The following is a 15,890-nucleotide window of genomic DNA, read 5'->3' on the forward strand; positions in this document are numbered from 1 at the left end:
AGTGAAATGTGTGAGGGGTGAGTGAAGTGTGTGAGGTGTGGTTAGTGAAGTGTGTGAGGGGTGGTTAGTGAAGTGTGTGAGGGGTGGTTAGTGAAGTGTGTGAGGGGTGGTTAGTGAAGTGTGTGAGGGGTGGTTAGTGAAGTGTGTGAGGGATGAGTGAAGTGTGTAAGGTGAGTGGGGTAATAGGACTTTCCCGCGGCTCCTCCTCCTACTGTTCCAGTCCGTGGTGTGGGGTGTATGAGGGGTGAGTAGTGTGTGAGGGGGAGTAGTTCTTCCCCCTGTCCGGGTTGTGGGTGAGTGAGGGGTATGAAGCGTGTGGGGTGAGTAGTGTATGAGGAGGAGTAGTACTTTCCCCCGGGCTCCTCCTCCTGTGGCGCCGGTCCGGGGTGTGGAGGGAATGTCCGGCACACACGGGGTTACGGCTGTGGAATGCGGAGTGTGGAATGTGAATGTAGATGAGACGGATGCTAATCTCATGCTAATGAGTGTGTGTGGCTGGGAACAGGCCGAGGTTACTGGCTTCCCCGGATCTCAGGCACACGGCTGCCTCTGCCTGCTGTGCCCCGTCCCCCCTCATCCCTCACACCATGCCCGCTCACTGATCCCCGGACAGCCTGCCCTCCCGTCCGCCCCGCTTTCTGGACTTATGGACGAGTCGGCAGCGGCTGATCATGCCTAGGAAAGGGAATGGCCAGCTACCTTTACCGGACGGCTGGGAAGAGGCCAGAGACTACGACGGCAAGGTGTTCTATATCGACCACAACACCCGGCAGACCAGCTGGGTAGACCCCAGAGACAGGTACTGAGGGGGGAGACCGGACCGGGGATGAGGGGGGCATTGTATGAAGAACGGAGCAGCTGGTGTAGAGTTGTGCTTATGTTGTATCATGAGAGGAGAAGGGGGGGAAGCCAGGAGGGGGATGGAGCAGTCACTTTGGGCAATGAAAGGGGGAGGAGCCAGCTCAGGAATTTTGGGCTGTGTGAGAAAAAAAAAGGAAAAATGTGGTGAGGCAACATAGAGCCGCCTGTACCGGGGAGGGGCGGGGCCGCTTTTCCCACACTCCCTAAACTGTTGTGGTGCCCTTCACTTCTCCACTACAACCCCTAACTTACACACACCTACCTCTCCACTAGTTACACTACATTCCCTAACACACACCTACCTGCCTCTCCACTACTTGTACTACATTCCCTAACACACACCTACCTGCCTCTCCACTACTTGTACTACATTCCCTAACACACACCTACCTGCCTCTCCACTACTTGTACTACATTCCCTAACACACACCTACCTACCTCTCCACTACTTACACTATGACCCCTAACACACCTATCTACCAGCCCCTATCTCTCTCTCGCGCACAGGGGTCTCCATACACAAAGCAGTATCTTACCACAAAAAAAATTGGCGTTCACTAAAAAATGCTTCTAAAAGTTATGAGGTATTTTAGTAGTGATCACATTTACCCACCTGGCATATATATTAACGTTGTTAAGGAGCAAGCAGACGCCTGCATCCTTAAAGCGGAATTCCACCTAAAAATGGAACTTCCGCTTAACCCACTCCTCGCCCCCTTACATGCCACATTTGGCATGTCATTTTTTTGGGGGGGGGGGGAAATGGGGGCTTCAGGAGAAGGGGACTTCCTGTCCCACTTCCTCCTTCCGCCGAGGGGCTGGAAAGGCGATTAGCTTAATCGCCTTTTCACAGCCCCTCCCTGTAGGCGAGCGCCTGTCCAATCGGACGGCGCCGCTCGCGCATGCGCAGTGCCGCTTGCGCATGCGCAATGGGTGCCCGGCCGTGAAGCCGAAAGCTGTCACTGCCGGATTCCCACACTGAGAATGAAGACGCCGGCGAGGGGGGGCGAGGAGCGGAGCCCCGGCCGGCGCGTTGCTGGAGCTGTGGAGCAGGTAAGTGTCTGTTTATTAAAAGCCAGCAGCTACCCTTTTTGTAGCTGCTGACTTTTAATAAACTTAAAAAATGTGTGGAAAACCCTTTTAAAAACCACTAACTGACACGGTTGCTAAGGGTGGGGCAGTTGCTGCGTCCTTAACAACCAATGAGTCATCAACTGTCAGGGGGGTTTCCCCCTGACAGCTGAAAGTAAAAAAAAAAAGATTGCTGGTGTTCTGTCGATTTGTGCCCTCTGTCGAAAAGTGCCCGCAGAATAGAAGGGCACTCCAGCTAAGTTGCCGATCAGCTGGAATGACGTAAGCATAGCGCATGTGCACATGGTAGGAAATTGTATTCAAAGTCCAGAGACCAAATTAAAGAGAGAAATCACCGATCTAGGATACTAATCAAAAAAGTCTCCTCACCTTATCCAAAGCCACGGGTGCTGGCAATGCATGGAATGATGCAAAAATGGAGGAAAAACGTTCTGGACAGCCGCATTCCAAAAATGAATTGCTTTTATTATAAAATCAAAAAACGCACAAAAAGCATGCCACAGCAGACGGGGTAAAAGCTGACGCATTTCACACCAAACTTTAGCTATGACTAAGCACTGGGCTCTACCATTTCACGGGCACAATTGAAAGCTATATAGTGGAGGGACACCGTAGATGTCAGATTGTGCCTCGCTGTAAACCCGCGGCGCAACAGCGAGGCACAATATGCTTTCCCTGTCCCTCCGCTTTTTGCATAGCATTAAATTGTGCCTGTGAAATGGTATCTCCCTTTGAAAAAAGGCTCCTACGATATGGGACGTCACTCCAGCTGATCGGCAACTCAGCTGGAGTGCCCTTCCGTTCTGCGCATGCATGGGCACTTTATGATGGTGGGCACACATTGACAGAACCCCGGCAATAAAAAAAATTGAAGAAAGCGGTGGTATGGATTTTAAAGGGAACGCCCACGCCAATTTTTTTTTACAAAAATGGCATGGGGTCCCCCTCAAAATCTATACCAGACTCTTATCCGGCATGTCAGGAAAGAGAGAAGGTGAGCAATAACCCCCCCCCCCCCCCCCCGTACCATAGCAGTCCCCTCTTAAAGCGCCTTGTCCCTATGTTGATGAGCACAAGGGCCTCTTCCCTACAACCCTGGCCAGTGATTGAGGGGGTCTTATCGGAATCTGGAAGCCCCCTTTTGATTTCCCCCTATATGAATGGGTATGAGTACCCCCACTCGTTCACCTCCCGAAAAAATGTATAGCGTAAAAAAGATATTTGTTTTTGACAAGTCTTTTATTTAAAAAATAAATGTCCTCTGGTGTATATCAATCACAATGCTGTCTGTCAGTTCTTTAAATAACTAAGGGGGGGGGGGGGGGCGGGTCCACCCCACCCCCTTGTGGCACCATCGACCCAGCATGCCCACTGTTGTCTCCTCATTTCCTGCTTTAACACTTTGAAGCCCACACCACAGAACTGCAGCCATGTGCATTGCATGTGGCTGCAGGGTGTTTTTAGTGCATCCACATTCCCTTGAATTGGTCGTGTTTGGCAGCAATACTGCCCGCTGAATCCAACAGGGGCTGTAGCAGCAAAGAACCACAACCATGGCATGAGTACAACACTCACTGGCCGCTATGTTGGGGCTTGGGGGTGGCAAGACTATGGCTCAACCAATTATGTTTACCACTCCAATGCCACGTGTGTGAATAGGCAGTTTTTGTGGAAATCGATCCCCTGAATACTTTTAGTACGAGGGATCGGCTAATAATTTCATATTAACTTGCTTCTGTGCATCCCAAAATTCCAAACCGTTACATTGTAGCCCAATGAAAATGTGAAGGGCTTTCTCCAGCTTCCTAGCACCCAGTGACCCCCCAGTGGTCACATTTAGTGGCAGTATTACAATGGAAGTTTGGTTGGCAGGCTGGTAAACAGTCCAATTCCTTCACCTGCTCATTAAATAGAGTTTGCGACAAATCCCCCGTTGCTGCAAACTCGCTCCCCATCCAAGTATGTACAGCATACCTGTGCTTTATAAGACACCTACCTCTGGGTGTGTTTTCTTCCAGCGCTTGTCCCCCGCGCTCACTCTATCCTCACCGGTGCCAAGTCCACCTTCTCTTCTGACTTTGCCATGTTCGTTCTTCTCCCATTGGACAGTCTCTAATGATGTAACCCCCATGCATGCGCACCGGCCCACTCTATTTTGTGACAGTATGCTGCTTTATCTTTTAGTTTTGGGCAGTGAAGATAGATTAGAACACCAGTCAGTTTTTATTGCCATCTGTGCCCCTGTTCAAATCCATCAAATTAGTAGTTTCAAAAAACACTTACATTCCCGGCATGCCAGAAATGCTAATTTTCACATTGTTTATGCTCTCAACCAAACTTTCAAACCATCCATTCTCAGAGGCCAAGTTGGCAGCTTCCTTGGTTGAAAACGATAGGAGGGTTTACTTCCACTTTAAGGAGATTCACCCTCTCTATTGGTTCTGTTCACCATTATCACTGAAAGTGAAAGTAAAAGAAAATCCCAAATTTTGGGTTGTCCTCAGAAAAGTAATAGAGGGGAAATCTTCCAATGGGGACACTAGTTCTGGTGACCTGGAATCCCCTTAATTTGCAAGGATTTCCTCTCACTTCCTGCTTGGCTATGTGACAGGAAGTGAAGGTAAATCTGTGCAATGGTTCACAGGTGGTGGTGGAAAAAAACCTGATCGGGGTTATGACCCTCCCTTACGCTATCCAAAAAGGGGGAAAAAATAAGTTTTGCCAATAGTTCTACTTTAAATTTGCTTTGACTTATGTTATCTTTTAAGTGGGCAGTTGTGGGGTGGTAAACCCACTGCATGACTCAAATGCCTGATTTTACCAGCTCCTCACCCCACGTTATTGTGACTTTGTTTTTATTAATTCTGTGTTGCTGCCATGTTGTCAACTTCATTGTGCTGCCCATATTAAATATAGCTTTTCCCATTGAAGGCCTAAGCCTTTAAAAAAGTACTTTTTTGCTGCTAGAGATATTGGTAGCCCCTAAGGCAGACCAGGGATTAAGCAAATATCTTGTGTATGTCCATAGTAGTTACATACTAGCCCTCCAGCATTGTGTGCGATAAATGTCAGCTATGTGAAGTGACACTGTGAGTACAAATACCAGTGTCACAGGATTCCTGCTTGCTCCATTGTTGCTTATGTTAACCGTTGATTGGGGTTTTTATCCAGGCAAAACATTTTTTTTCCTTTTTTTCTTATAAAGAACAATGTTCAGCCATTGACAGTCACTATTGTCATACTACATAAAGTTTTGTTAACATTTATAAAGTTTCATTCCCATGATATCTGTGTGTGTGTGTGTGTATATATATATATATATATATATATATATATATATATATATATATATATATATATATATATATATATATATATATATATATATATATATATATATATATCTCTGTTGCTGATTAAAATTTTTGTGTTCGATTAATTGATTTTTTTTCTTTTTTAATCGACTAATTTTGATTAATTATAACGCACATACAGCTCCAACTACTTTTAGCTGATCTCCTTGCATTGCAACTCTGCATTAGTCAGTGGTAAATGTGGTATACGCTATATACAATCACCCGACACTAGTTAGTTTCCACAATCTATGACTTAACTTCACAGTTCACACAAATACGTTTTAAATTCAAACTGTAGCACTGACGCAAGTCATTTTTTAAGTTAGTTTAACTTTAATTATAAAACCTTATCTAGTATATTGACTGTCAGTCACTTTATAGTAGGCAAGTAGGCATCACTTTAGCCTTTCACACAGACATACCAGAGTGTTAACATTTTCTGGAAGCAGACATGATCACATTTTATTGACAATATACCCTGAAGAACTGAACAGTCTTTCGCACGGATGTTGCCGATACACAAAGAATTGTCTGCACAAAACTGCTTAGGACAGGAAAACAATGATTATTTCTTTATCGTTACATCACGGGACACAGAGCGGCATTCATTACTATATGGGTTATATGGAGTACCTTCAGGTGTAGACACTGGCAATCTTCAAACAGGAAATGCCCCTCCCTATATAACCCCCTCCCATAGGAGGAGTACCTCAGTTTTTACGCCAGTGTCTTAGGTGTTAGTCATGGTTTAGCTTGCCTCCGCATCCTTGGGATTAGGTGAGCTACCGGTTCTGTCCAAAAAAGCCTGTGCGCTAAAGTGGTCAGTAACCGGACCCCAAACCCTTGGGGTATAGCCCATAATGCTTTCTTTTTAAGAGAGCTGGACCCTGGGCCCAGAACTTAGAAAACCTTTGGGGCGCCTAATGTTTTCTGTTTGCCAGGGTGCTGTATGGGCCCAGGACAGTGGATCCTTCATGGAAGAAGAAGGTTCCCAGGGCCTGAAGGTCTAGACATCCCCACGGAGATGGGGGAAGATTGGACCTCTTGCTTGGCAAAGTCCTGCGGCATGGAGCAGGTAAGTAAGGGGAAAAACCTGCGGGGCTTGGCTCTTAGCAAGTTTTTTCTGGGAGGTCACAGGGGACATGCCTAAGGTTATGCATTGCATCTGGCAAACCAGTCACATATCATGAAGATAGGATGGCTCTATATGTTATATTTCCCCATAAAAGGTGACCTCCCTGGTAGTGTTGGAAAAGCTGTGAGTGGGGCCTTTTATGTACAAGTGTATGTGTGTGTCAGAGAGCTATGCTTACCTGCAAGCCTCCAGGCGATGCTCTATCCAGTCCTCTCCCTCATGCCTGCAAGGCAGGCAAAACGCTGACCTCCTCGTGTGTTCCAGGCCTGCGGCTGCAGGAACAGAGAGGCCCTTCCTCCCAACCCCCCCCCCCCCGTCGGCGGGCGCGCGCGCGGTGCGCGTGCACGTGTTATAGACGCATTTGGCGCCGTTTTAGCTGGGGGGGAAGGGCGGGTCAGTGGTTTAAAGGAAGGGGCGGCCCTTCCTTAGATGCCACAGCTCATTCATTTCTCTGGCTTAAGGGAGGAAGGACTGGAGTGAAGCACGGGGCGCTGAGGACACACAGTGGCCAGAAAGAATACTACAGTCTTCAGAAGATTGTGGTTTAGCCTAGGAATAGGCTGGTTTTCTTTTCCATCTCATAGTCTTTTCTTTGGCAATACTACTCAGGGGGATAGAATGTTTTTTCTTGCCTAGATTGAAAAAAAAAAAAAAAAAAGAAGAAGAAAAGTTTTTCTTTGAAAAAAAAAAAAAAAGTGTCATCTAGGGTAGAGGAAACATTTTTTATTCCCCAAACAGGTGTTTGGGCATTTAACTATTATAAGTCCCAGGTACCAATAAGTAGCAGGTGTACCTCGGTATTGTACCATGGCATCAAGATCAGAGGGTACAAAAGGTGGGGATTCCCCCGCAGAATCTGAGGTCTCGGATAGAGCTATGCCGCTGCTTTCCCCACAGGGAGCCTTTGGGCCATCGGGGTCTGGGGCTAGAGCTGACGCGAGTCAACCCAACCCTAAGGTGGTCACGGAGGAGGTGTTACTCGCCTCTTTAAATGAGATGCGGAGAAGCATGGGAGAAATGATAGCCGCAGCCATGCGGGGTAGTAAGCGGAATAGATCTCCGTCACCCGTGCGCGGACCCTCGGAAGAGGAGGTCCTTTCCTCTGGGGAATTGGACCTCTTGGACAGAGACCAAGTAGGTTCAGGGATCGAAGATCCGGATACAGAGGAGTCTGGGGCAGTCTCCCTGAGGGAGAGCTGGTGGATTCAGGGCTTGACGGACTTGGTCCATAAGGCATTCAACCTGCCTGTACCAGATCTCCAGGTATTGACGGTTTCAGCTTTGGGCTCACTGAGGGCGCCTCAAAGCAGTGCTGTGTTTCCGATCCATCCTCTATTGGAGGAAGTCTTGTTCCAAGAGTGGAACAAACCAGACAAGGTTTTCTTTCCACCTAAGAAATTTTCTGTCTTATATCCTATGGAAGAAAAGTTTTCCAAGAGATGGGCTTCTCCTGCAGTAGACGCAGCCATCTCATGTGTTAACAAATCGTTAACATGTCCTGTAGAAAACGTACAGGTTTTCAAAGATCCAGTTGATAGACGCTTGGAAGCCCTACTTAAGAACTCCTTCACTTCTGCAGGGGCAGTAGTACAGCCAGCCGTGGCTGCGATTGGAGTCGCTCAAGCTTTATCGGATCAATTTAAGCAAATGCTTGAACTTATTCCTGCCGAGCAGGCAGAAGAATTTTCGGATGTCCCTAAGGCCATATGTTTTACGGTAGACGCAATCAAGGATTCTATCCAACAAGCGTCACGTTTATCATTATCCCTTATCCATATGAGAAGACTCTTATGGTTAAAAAGCTGGGAGGCTGAGCCCCCATGCAAGAAGCTCCTGGCAGGGTTTCCCTTCCATGGAGGACGGCTCTTCGGAGAGGACTTAGATAAATACATTCAGACCATTTCAAGCGGCAAGAGTACTCTCTTGCCAACTAAGAAGAGGGTTCAGGGACCTGCGTTTAAACGACAGTCCTCCCCTGGGCAGGGGCCCTCTAATGCCAAGCAGTATCGACGGCCTCCTGCAAGAACAAACTTCGGCTTCAACAGCAGATCACAAGGACAGGCTGTTAGGGGCAAGAGGCAGTGGTTTCGCAAGCCAGCAAAACCAGCCCCCAAGTCTACCTCATGAAGGGGCGCCCCCACCCACGAAGGTGGGGGGAAGGCTGCGACTCTTTTCGGAGATTTGGGAAGCCAGCATTCCCGACGAGTGGGTACGGTCTTCCGTGGCCACAGGCTACAAGCTAGAATTCCTAAGGTTTCCTCCTCCTCATTTCCAGGAGTCGAGGATTCCAAACGATCTGGAGAAAGGAGCCGCGTTAAGGGCGGCTCTAGATCATCTACTTTCCCAGGAAGTAATAGTAGAGGTACCAGTCCTGGAACAGGGGCTGGGTTTCTACTCCAACCTATTCATCATCCTAAAGCCCAATGGAGATGTCAGGCCAATTTTGGACCTAAAGATGGTAAATGCATACTTAAAAGTCCGCTCATTTCGGATGGAATCCGTGCGGTCAGCAGCTGCCACACTCCAAAAAGACGACTTCATGGCGTCCATAGACATAAAGGATGCCTACCTTCATGTTCCAATTTATCAGCCACATCAAAGATATCTACGCTTTATGGTGGCTTCGCGTCATTTCCAATTCGTGGCGCTTCCCTTCGGGTTGGCTACGGCCCCCCGGGTGTTCACGAAGGTTCTAGCTCCAATCCTAGCCAAGCTAAGGATCCAAGGGGTCACGATCCTAGCATACCTGGACGACCTCCTAGTCATAGACCACTCGTCTCCCGGCTTGGAACGAGCAGTGGCCCTCACGGTCCAATACCTCGAGAGGTTCGGCTGGGTCCTAAATCGAGAAAAGTCAGCATTACAGCCCACAAGGCAGTTGGAATATCTCGGCATGAGATTAGACACGGAACAACAAGGGGTGTTCCTACCTCTGAGGAAGGTCAAAGCCATCAAGGAATTAATCCTACTGGTTCTAAGCAAGAAAGAACCGACTATTCGCCTATGTATGAGATTACTAGGCAAGATGGTGGCTACTTTCGAGGCGGTGCCATACGCCCAGAGCCACACTCGCATCCTGCAGGCAGCCATCCTGTCAGCATGGAGCAGAAGGCCACAGGCCTTGGATATCCCGTTGCCTCTCTCATCAAGAGTCCGGCAAAGTCTGTGTTGGTGGTTAGACCCTCAGAATCTACTGAAGGGAAAATCTTTCAGCCCAGTGGCTTGGAAGATAGTGACCACAGACGCCAGCCTGACGGGCTGGGGAGCGATTGTGGATGGTTCCACTCGCCAAGGTATTTGGGCAAAGCCAGAGAAGCTTTTACCCATCAACATCTTGGAGCTCAGAGCTGTTCGACTAGCCCTCAGGGCTTGGACGTCGAAATTGCAGGGGCTCCCGGTGAGAATTCAATCAGACAATGCCACGGCAGTGGCATACATAAATCACCAAGGGGGGACCAGGAGTCAGGCCGCTCAGAGAGAAGTGAGCTTGATTCTCCTATGGGCAGAGGCTCATGTGCCCTGCATATCGGCAATATTCATTCCCGGAGTGGACAACTTTCAGGCGGACTTCTTAAGCCGCCAGACTCTATGGCCGGGGGAATGGTCTCTGCATCCACAAGTCTTTCAAGCACTCTGCCAAAGATGGGGAGTGCCGGACGTGGATATCATGGCATCGAGACTCAACAAGAAGCTAGACAGGTTCATGTCCCGCTCAAGGGATCCGATGGCCTGCGGAACCGATGCTCTGGTTTGCCCTTGGCATCAGTTCAAGCTTCTTTATGCGTTTCCCCCGCTCCAGTTACTACCCCGCCTGCTGCGCAGGATCCGGGTGGAGCACATACCAGTTATCCTGGTAGCTCCAGCATGGCCCAGAAGGGCTTGGTACTCACTAATCCTAAGGATGGTAGTGGGAAACCCTTGGACTCTGCCTCTAAGGCCAGACCTGCTATCGCAAGGTCCGATCCTCCACCCTGCCTTACGGCATCTAAATTTGACGGCCTGGAAGCTGAATCCTTGATTCTCAGGGGTAGAGGTCTGTCTCAGAAAGTAATCTCTACCCTAATCAGAGCCAGGAAACCGGTCTCTAGGGTGATTTATCACAGGGTCTGGAAGGCCTATATAGGCTGGTGCGAGTCCAAGCTATGGCTTCCTCGCAAGTTCACCATAGATAGAGTTTTAAGTTTTCTCCAGCTAGGAGTGGATAAAGGATTGGCATTAAGCACAATCAAAGGACAGATTTCTGCCCTGTCAGTGTGGTTTCAGCGGCCGCTGGCCACCCACTCGCTGGTTAAGACCTTCCTTCAAGGGGTCTTACGTATTAAACCTCCAGTTAAATCCCCGCTTTGTCCGTGGGATTTAAATCTTGTTCTGTCGAGTTTACAGAAACAACCGTTTGAGCCGTTGGCTGAAGTTCCTTTGGTTCTACTGACAAGGAAGTTGGTGTTTTTGGTTGCCATAGTTTCCGCAAGAAGAGTTTCGGAACTGGCAGCCTTATCCTGTAAGGAACCATATCTTATATTTCATAAGGACAAGGTCGTTCTCCGCCCTCATCCTTCCTTCTTACCGAAGGTCATATCCAGTTTTCATTTGAACCAGGATTTGGTATTACCATCCTTCTTCCCTAAACCTACTTCCAGAAAGGAAGGGTTGCTGCATACCTTGGATATTGTCAGGGCCATGAAGGCCTATCTTAAAGCTACAGAGAAGATCCGGAAAACAGATGTGCTGTTTATTCTACCGGATGGGCCCAAGAAGGGGCAGGCAGCTGCAAAGTCCACCATTTCTAGGTGGATTAAGCAATTGATCACTCAGGCCTACGGCTTGAAAGGGTTGCCTCCTCCAGTATCATTAAGGGCTCATTCTACTAGAGCCATGGGCGCCTCCTGGGCAGCACACCACCAGATCTCTATGGCTCAAGTTTGCAAGGCGGCAACCTGGTCTTCTGTCCACACATTTACAAAATTCTACAAGTTGGACGTAAGAAGGAATACTGATACTGCCTTCGGGCAGGCAGTGCTGCAGGCTGCATTTTGAGACCCTCGGATTCCGGGGGCTCCTCTTTTTTTGAGTTAAATTTAAAATTTAAGATTATTTTTCTCAAATAAGTTGGATTTATTATGATTTGAGTATATCTCTAAATTAAATCCTTTTGTCTTGGAGATGTTCTCCCTCCCCTCATTGTAAGCATTGCTTTGGGACATCCCATATAGTAATGAATGCCGCTCTGTGTCCCGTGATGTAACGATAAAGAAAAAGAGATTTTTAATACAGCTTACCTGTAAAATCTTTTTCTTGGAGTACATCACGGGACACAGAGCTCCCACCCCTCTTTTGAGGACCATTTTGGGAGGCATACTGCTTGCTACAAAACTGAGGTACTCCTCCTATGGGAGGGGGTTATATAGGGAGGGGCATTTCCTGTTTGAAGATTGCCAGTGTCTACACCTGAAGGTACTCCATATAACCCATATAGTAATGAATGCCGCTCTGTGTCCCGTGATGTACTCCAAGAAAAAGATTTTACAGGTAAGCTGTATTAAAAATCTCTTTTTTTGCCCCCTTCCCCTGATGGAGCCTGATGCATCCCCCTGCTCCACAGATGCAAAGGTACCTCAATCCAATGGGTGCAGTTTGCTCGCATCCAGCAGGGTAAGTCTCACTGTCTAGGCTGTCCGGTGATGTCAAGAATGTTGATCGATCAAAAGAATTAAAGATTAATCGAGGAATTAATCTTTAATTTCCCCAGCCCTTTATATATATATATATATATATATATATATATATATATATATATTTTAAAATTTCATGTCTTGTGTTCCTATAACTCGATCAAATTATGTTTACTTTCAAGCAGGGGTTTCCAAACTTTTTAAACAAAGGTCCAGTTTACTGTCCTTCAGACTTTAGGAGGAACAATGGCCCACTATGGCCAGTGGGAGGAGAAAAATGCCTCAGTCTTGGTGGTCAGTAGGACTTAAAAAAAAAAAAAATCATAACACCTTTGGTCAGTAGGAGGAATAGTGCCCCATTGTTGGTATTAGTGGGAGGAATAGAACTCAACATTGGTGTCATTGGCAGGAATAGTGACCCATTGTTGATGTCGGTGATAATAATAATGCCCTATCATTAATATCAGTGGGAGAAATGGTACCCCACTGTTGGTAATGGGAGGAATAGTGTTCCTATGTTCATATTGGTGGAAGGCAGTACGGCCCATCAATGGTGCCAGGAAGGAATGGTGCCCTATTGTGGTCATCACTGAGAGGAATTATGCCCCACTGTGGGTGTTGGTGGAAAGAACTGTGCCTCATCATTGGTCTCAGTAAGAAGAAATGATCCCTTGTATCAATGAAAGAAGTAGTGCCCCAAGGGCTACATAAAGTGAAGAGCCACATCTGGCCCTCAGGCCACAGTTTGGAGACCACTGCCTTAGAATATGGAATCTTCAGTGACCTTCCTGATTCAAGCCAGCACAGTAATGCATTGAAAAGGAAATGTAAAGTATGAAGAAACTCCTGGTAACCAATCAAAAATCTTCCTTGAATGGTTCTCATGGTATATGCTACCTATAAACACACGTGAGGTATATGTCTGTCTCCATGTAGATTACGGAGATGTTCGCTCTTAAAGCTTGTTGTAGTCAAGTCCTACGTCCACGCAGATTTGCTGGCTAGGTTTGCCATTTATTTAATTTTGATTGTTTTTGCATTCTGTAGATCTATTCCTTCACCTGTTTTATATATGTGGACCTGTTGTAACATCGACACGATAGTCATGGCTTTTACAAGTAATGTTATTGGCTATGGTCGACCATGTTGTTGTTGTTGTTCAGTCCCGTGTGCCATTTTTATAGCAATCAATAAAAATGGAATACATTTTTTTTTTTTTTTTTTTAATAAATAGAGTAGTTGCAAACTTGAAGAAGTTAGGATATGACAGACCATGAAGGAAGGAATGTCCCAACCAATATAAACATGTTGAAGAAAATTTTGCTAGCAGGCTGAATGGTTGGTTGAGATGTATGTTCCTTCCTTGTCTGCCATGTTCTAACGCACTACTACTCAATGGGTGCTAGGGCTGATGGCGGGAATGTTTCAACCTAATGAAATTGTGATGAAGAAATCTTTATTGATAATATCAATGACATGTTTAGTGACACCTTGTAATTTCCTCGATCTTCTTCCTTTACTTATTGGTGAGGACATTCCTTCTTTCCAGTGTCCAGAAAAACTTCTCAATGATTCTTATATTGGTTTATTGAAGATAAAAATATACAAGTATCTTCAATAAACAAATCTAAAAATCATTAAGTGAGTTGTTCTTCTGGACACCGGACGCTCCTCTCTAATCTAAAGTTGCGTACACATGACCATTTTTCATGTCATGGAAAAAATGAAGTTTTTCTCAAAGTGATTCTTGTCAAGCCTGCCTTGCATACACACGATCATGGAAAAAAAATGCTTGAGCAAAGCGTGGTGACGTACAACGGCACTATGAAGGGGAAGTTTTATTCGAATGGCGCCACCCTTTGGGCTGATTATGCAAATATACCTTCTTATAACTTCTGAGCATGCGCGTTTTTTTTTGCCGTCGTTAAAGCGTACACTACGTGAAAAATGACGAGGAAAAATAGAGCATGTTCTAAATTTTTTAATGCCCATTTTTCTCGTTGAGAAAAATGCTCTGTAGCCTACACACGATCGTTTTTAACGATTAATTAAAAAAATGGCATTTTTCTCGTCATGAAACGTTGTGTGTACGCGGCATTAGTGTTTTCTACAGTAATAGCCCCGTTGTTTTATCAGAAAGGTAGCAGCTCTAGTCCCCAACAGAGTATAACTTGCTACCTACAATTGGGATACAGCCCATTGGAAGCGATACCCTCCACGTATGAAAGCTTCTGGTAGACAGCATCCAATAGTACCAGTCCAGCGCTGTCTTCCACCCAAACTTGATTCACTTATTTGTGGGGACACTCCCAAACGCCTCTTACTGGTCAGGACATTGCCTGGACGTCCCTTACCGGCCAGGGCATATTTCCTATCCTCATTGATTGGCAAATTCCTTATAATCTGACAAATCCTAACACACTATTTCTCTGTGGGCACCTCTGCAACACCAGGTATTTTACCGGCTTCTTTCACCTACACCTACCAAAGAGTACCTGTGTTCTCTAAAGCAACTTATTCATGGTTCTGTGTGCCCAATTTCAGTGCAGTGTGTACTAGCTGTGGCAGTCCTTATTGATATTGGGCACATGCAGCAAGCCAAAGATAGTCTGTGCAGACTTGCCGGAACCCATTCCCCTAATGTTCAGCTTGGTGCCTGCACCCAGTGCTGATGTGCTACACCAGAGTAGAAAACACTTTTTACATGGAAGGTGTGTTCTTTATTTTTATTTTTTTTGTGGAGGGAGAAAAAAGAGACACACACACACACACACACACACTACTGTTTTTAATTTTTATAATAATTCATATAAGGTGCACTTTTTGTTCAACTGATCATAACTGCAAATAGATATCTGGGCGCCATAGGTTAGTGCACTTAAAGGGGTTTTCCACCTTTTTTTTAAGTTTATTAAAAGTCAGCAGCTACAAAAAGTGTAGCTGCTGGCTTTTAATAAACTGACACTTACCTGCTCCACGGCTCCAGCGACGTGCCGGCCGGGGCCCCGCTCCTCGCCCCCCCTCGCCGGCCGGCGTCTTCATTCTTAGTGTGGGCACCCGGCAGTGACAGCTTTCGGCTTCACGGCCGGGCACCCACTGCGCATACGCGAGCGGCAGTGCGCATGCGCGAGCGGCGTGGCGCCGTCCGCTTGGACAGTCGCTCGTCTACAGGGAGGGGCTGTGAAAAGGCGATTAAGCTAATCGCCTTTCCAGCACCTCGGCGGAAGGAGGAAGTGGGACAGGAAGTCCCCTTCTCCTGAAGCCCCCGCTCCCCCCCCCCCCCCAAAAAAAATTACATGCCAAAGGGGGCGAGGAGTGGGTTAAGAGGAAGTTCCATTTTTAGGTGGAACTCCGCTTTAATGGCATTCTTTTCCAACTTCATATCACCTGTAGAAATGCAGAAGAGGCTTTAGCTGTTATTTCATGGCTTTCCAGCATGGTTCAGCAAAAAGTAACCTGGTTTTGGCCGCTTTGTGCTCCTTGCTGTATACATGGAGTGCAGCTAGAATTGTGTAATTTCATAAGGATATCGGGTTAAAATACTTTGGTTGCAACTACCATGACAGTCCTTGATGTGCTGGGATGTTTTTGTGTCCAAAGTCTTAATCACAGTCTTATGCAACATAATTAAGCTGTGACTATGCTGATTCCTGGTATACCTCCACATACTGTACTGTAAATTATGTGTGTATGTCACGGTGAAGAAAATACAAGTCATTAAGTTATATTGGAGAAAGTTCTTTCAGAGTGAATGCACTTTATAACTATACTAATAGC

General features: G+C 46.6%; 1 protein-coding gene across 1 annotated transcript in view; it reads left to right on the plus strand.

Annotated features, from left to right (window-relative positions):
- Positions 1–351: 351 nt before the first annotated feature.
- WWC2 (WW and C2 domain containing 2) overlaps positions 352–15,890 on the plus strand; it is a 272,174-nt gene continuing 256,635 nt past the window's right edge. Inside the window, exon 1 of the mRNA XM_040333887.1 lies at positions 352–799. Coding sequence (XP_040189821.1) covers positions 672–799 — 128 coding nt within the window. The 5' untranslated portion in view covers positions 352–671. The remainder of the gene's footprint in view (positions 800–15,890) is intronic.

The sequence above is a fragment of the Rana temporaria genome, chromosome 1 (genome assembly GCF_905171775.1).
Source record: "Rana temporaria chromosome 1, aRanTem1.1, whole genome shotgun sequence".
Lineage (NCBI taxonomy): Eukaryota > Metazoa > Chordata > Amphibia > Anura > Ranidae > Rana > Rana temporaria.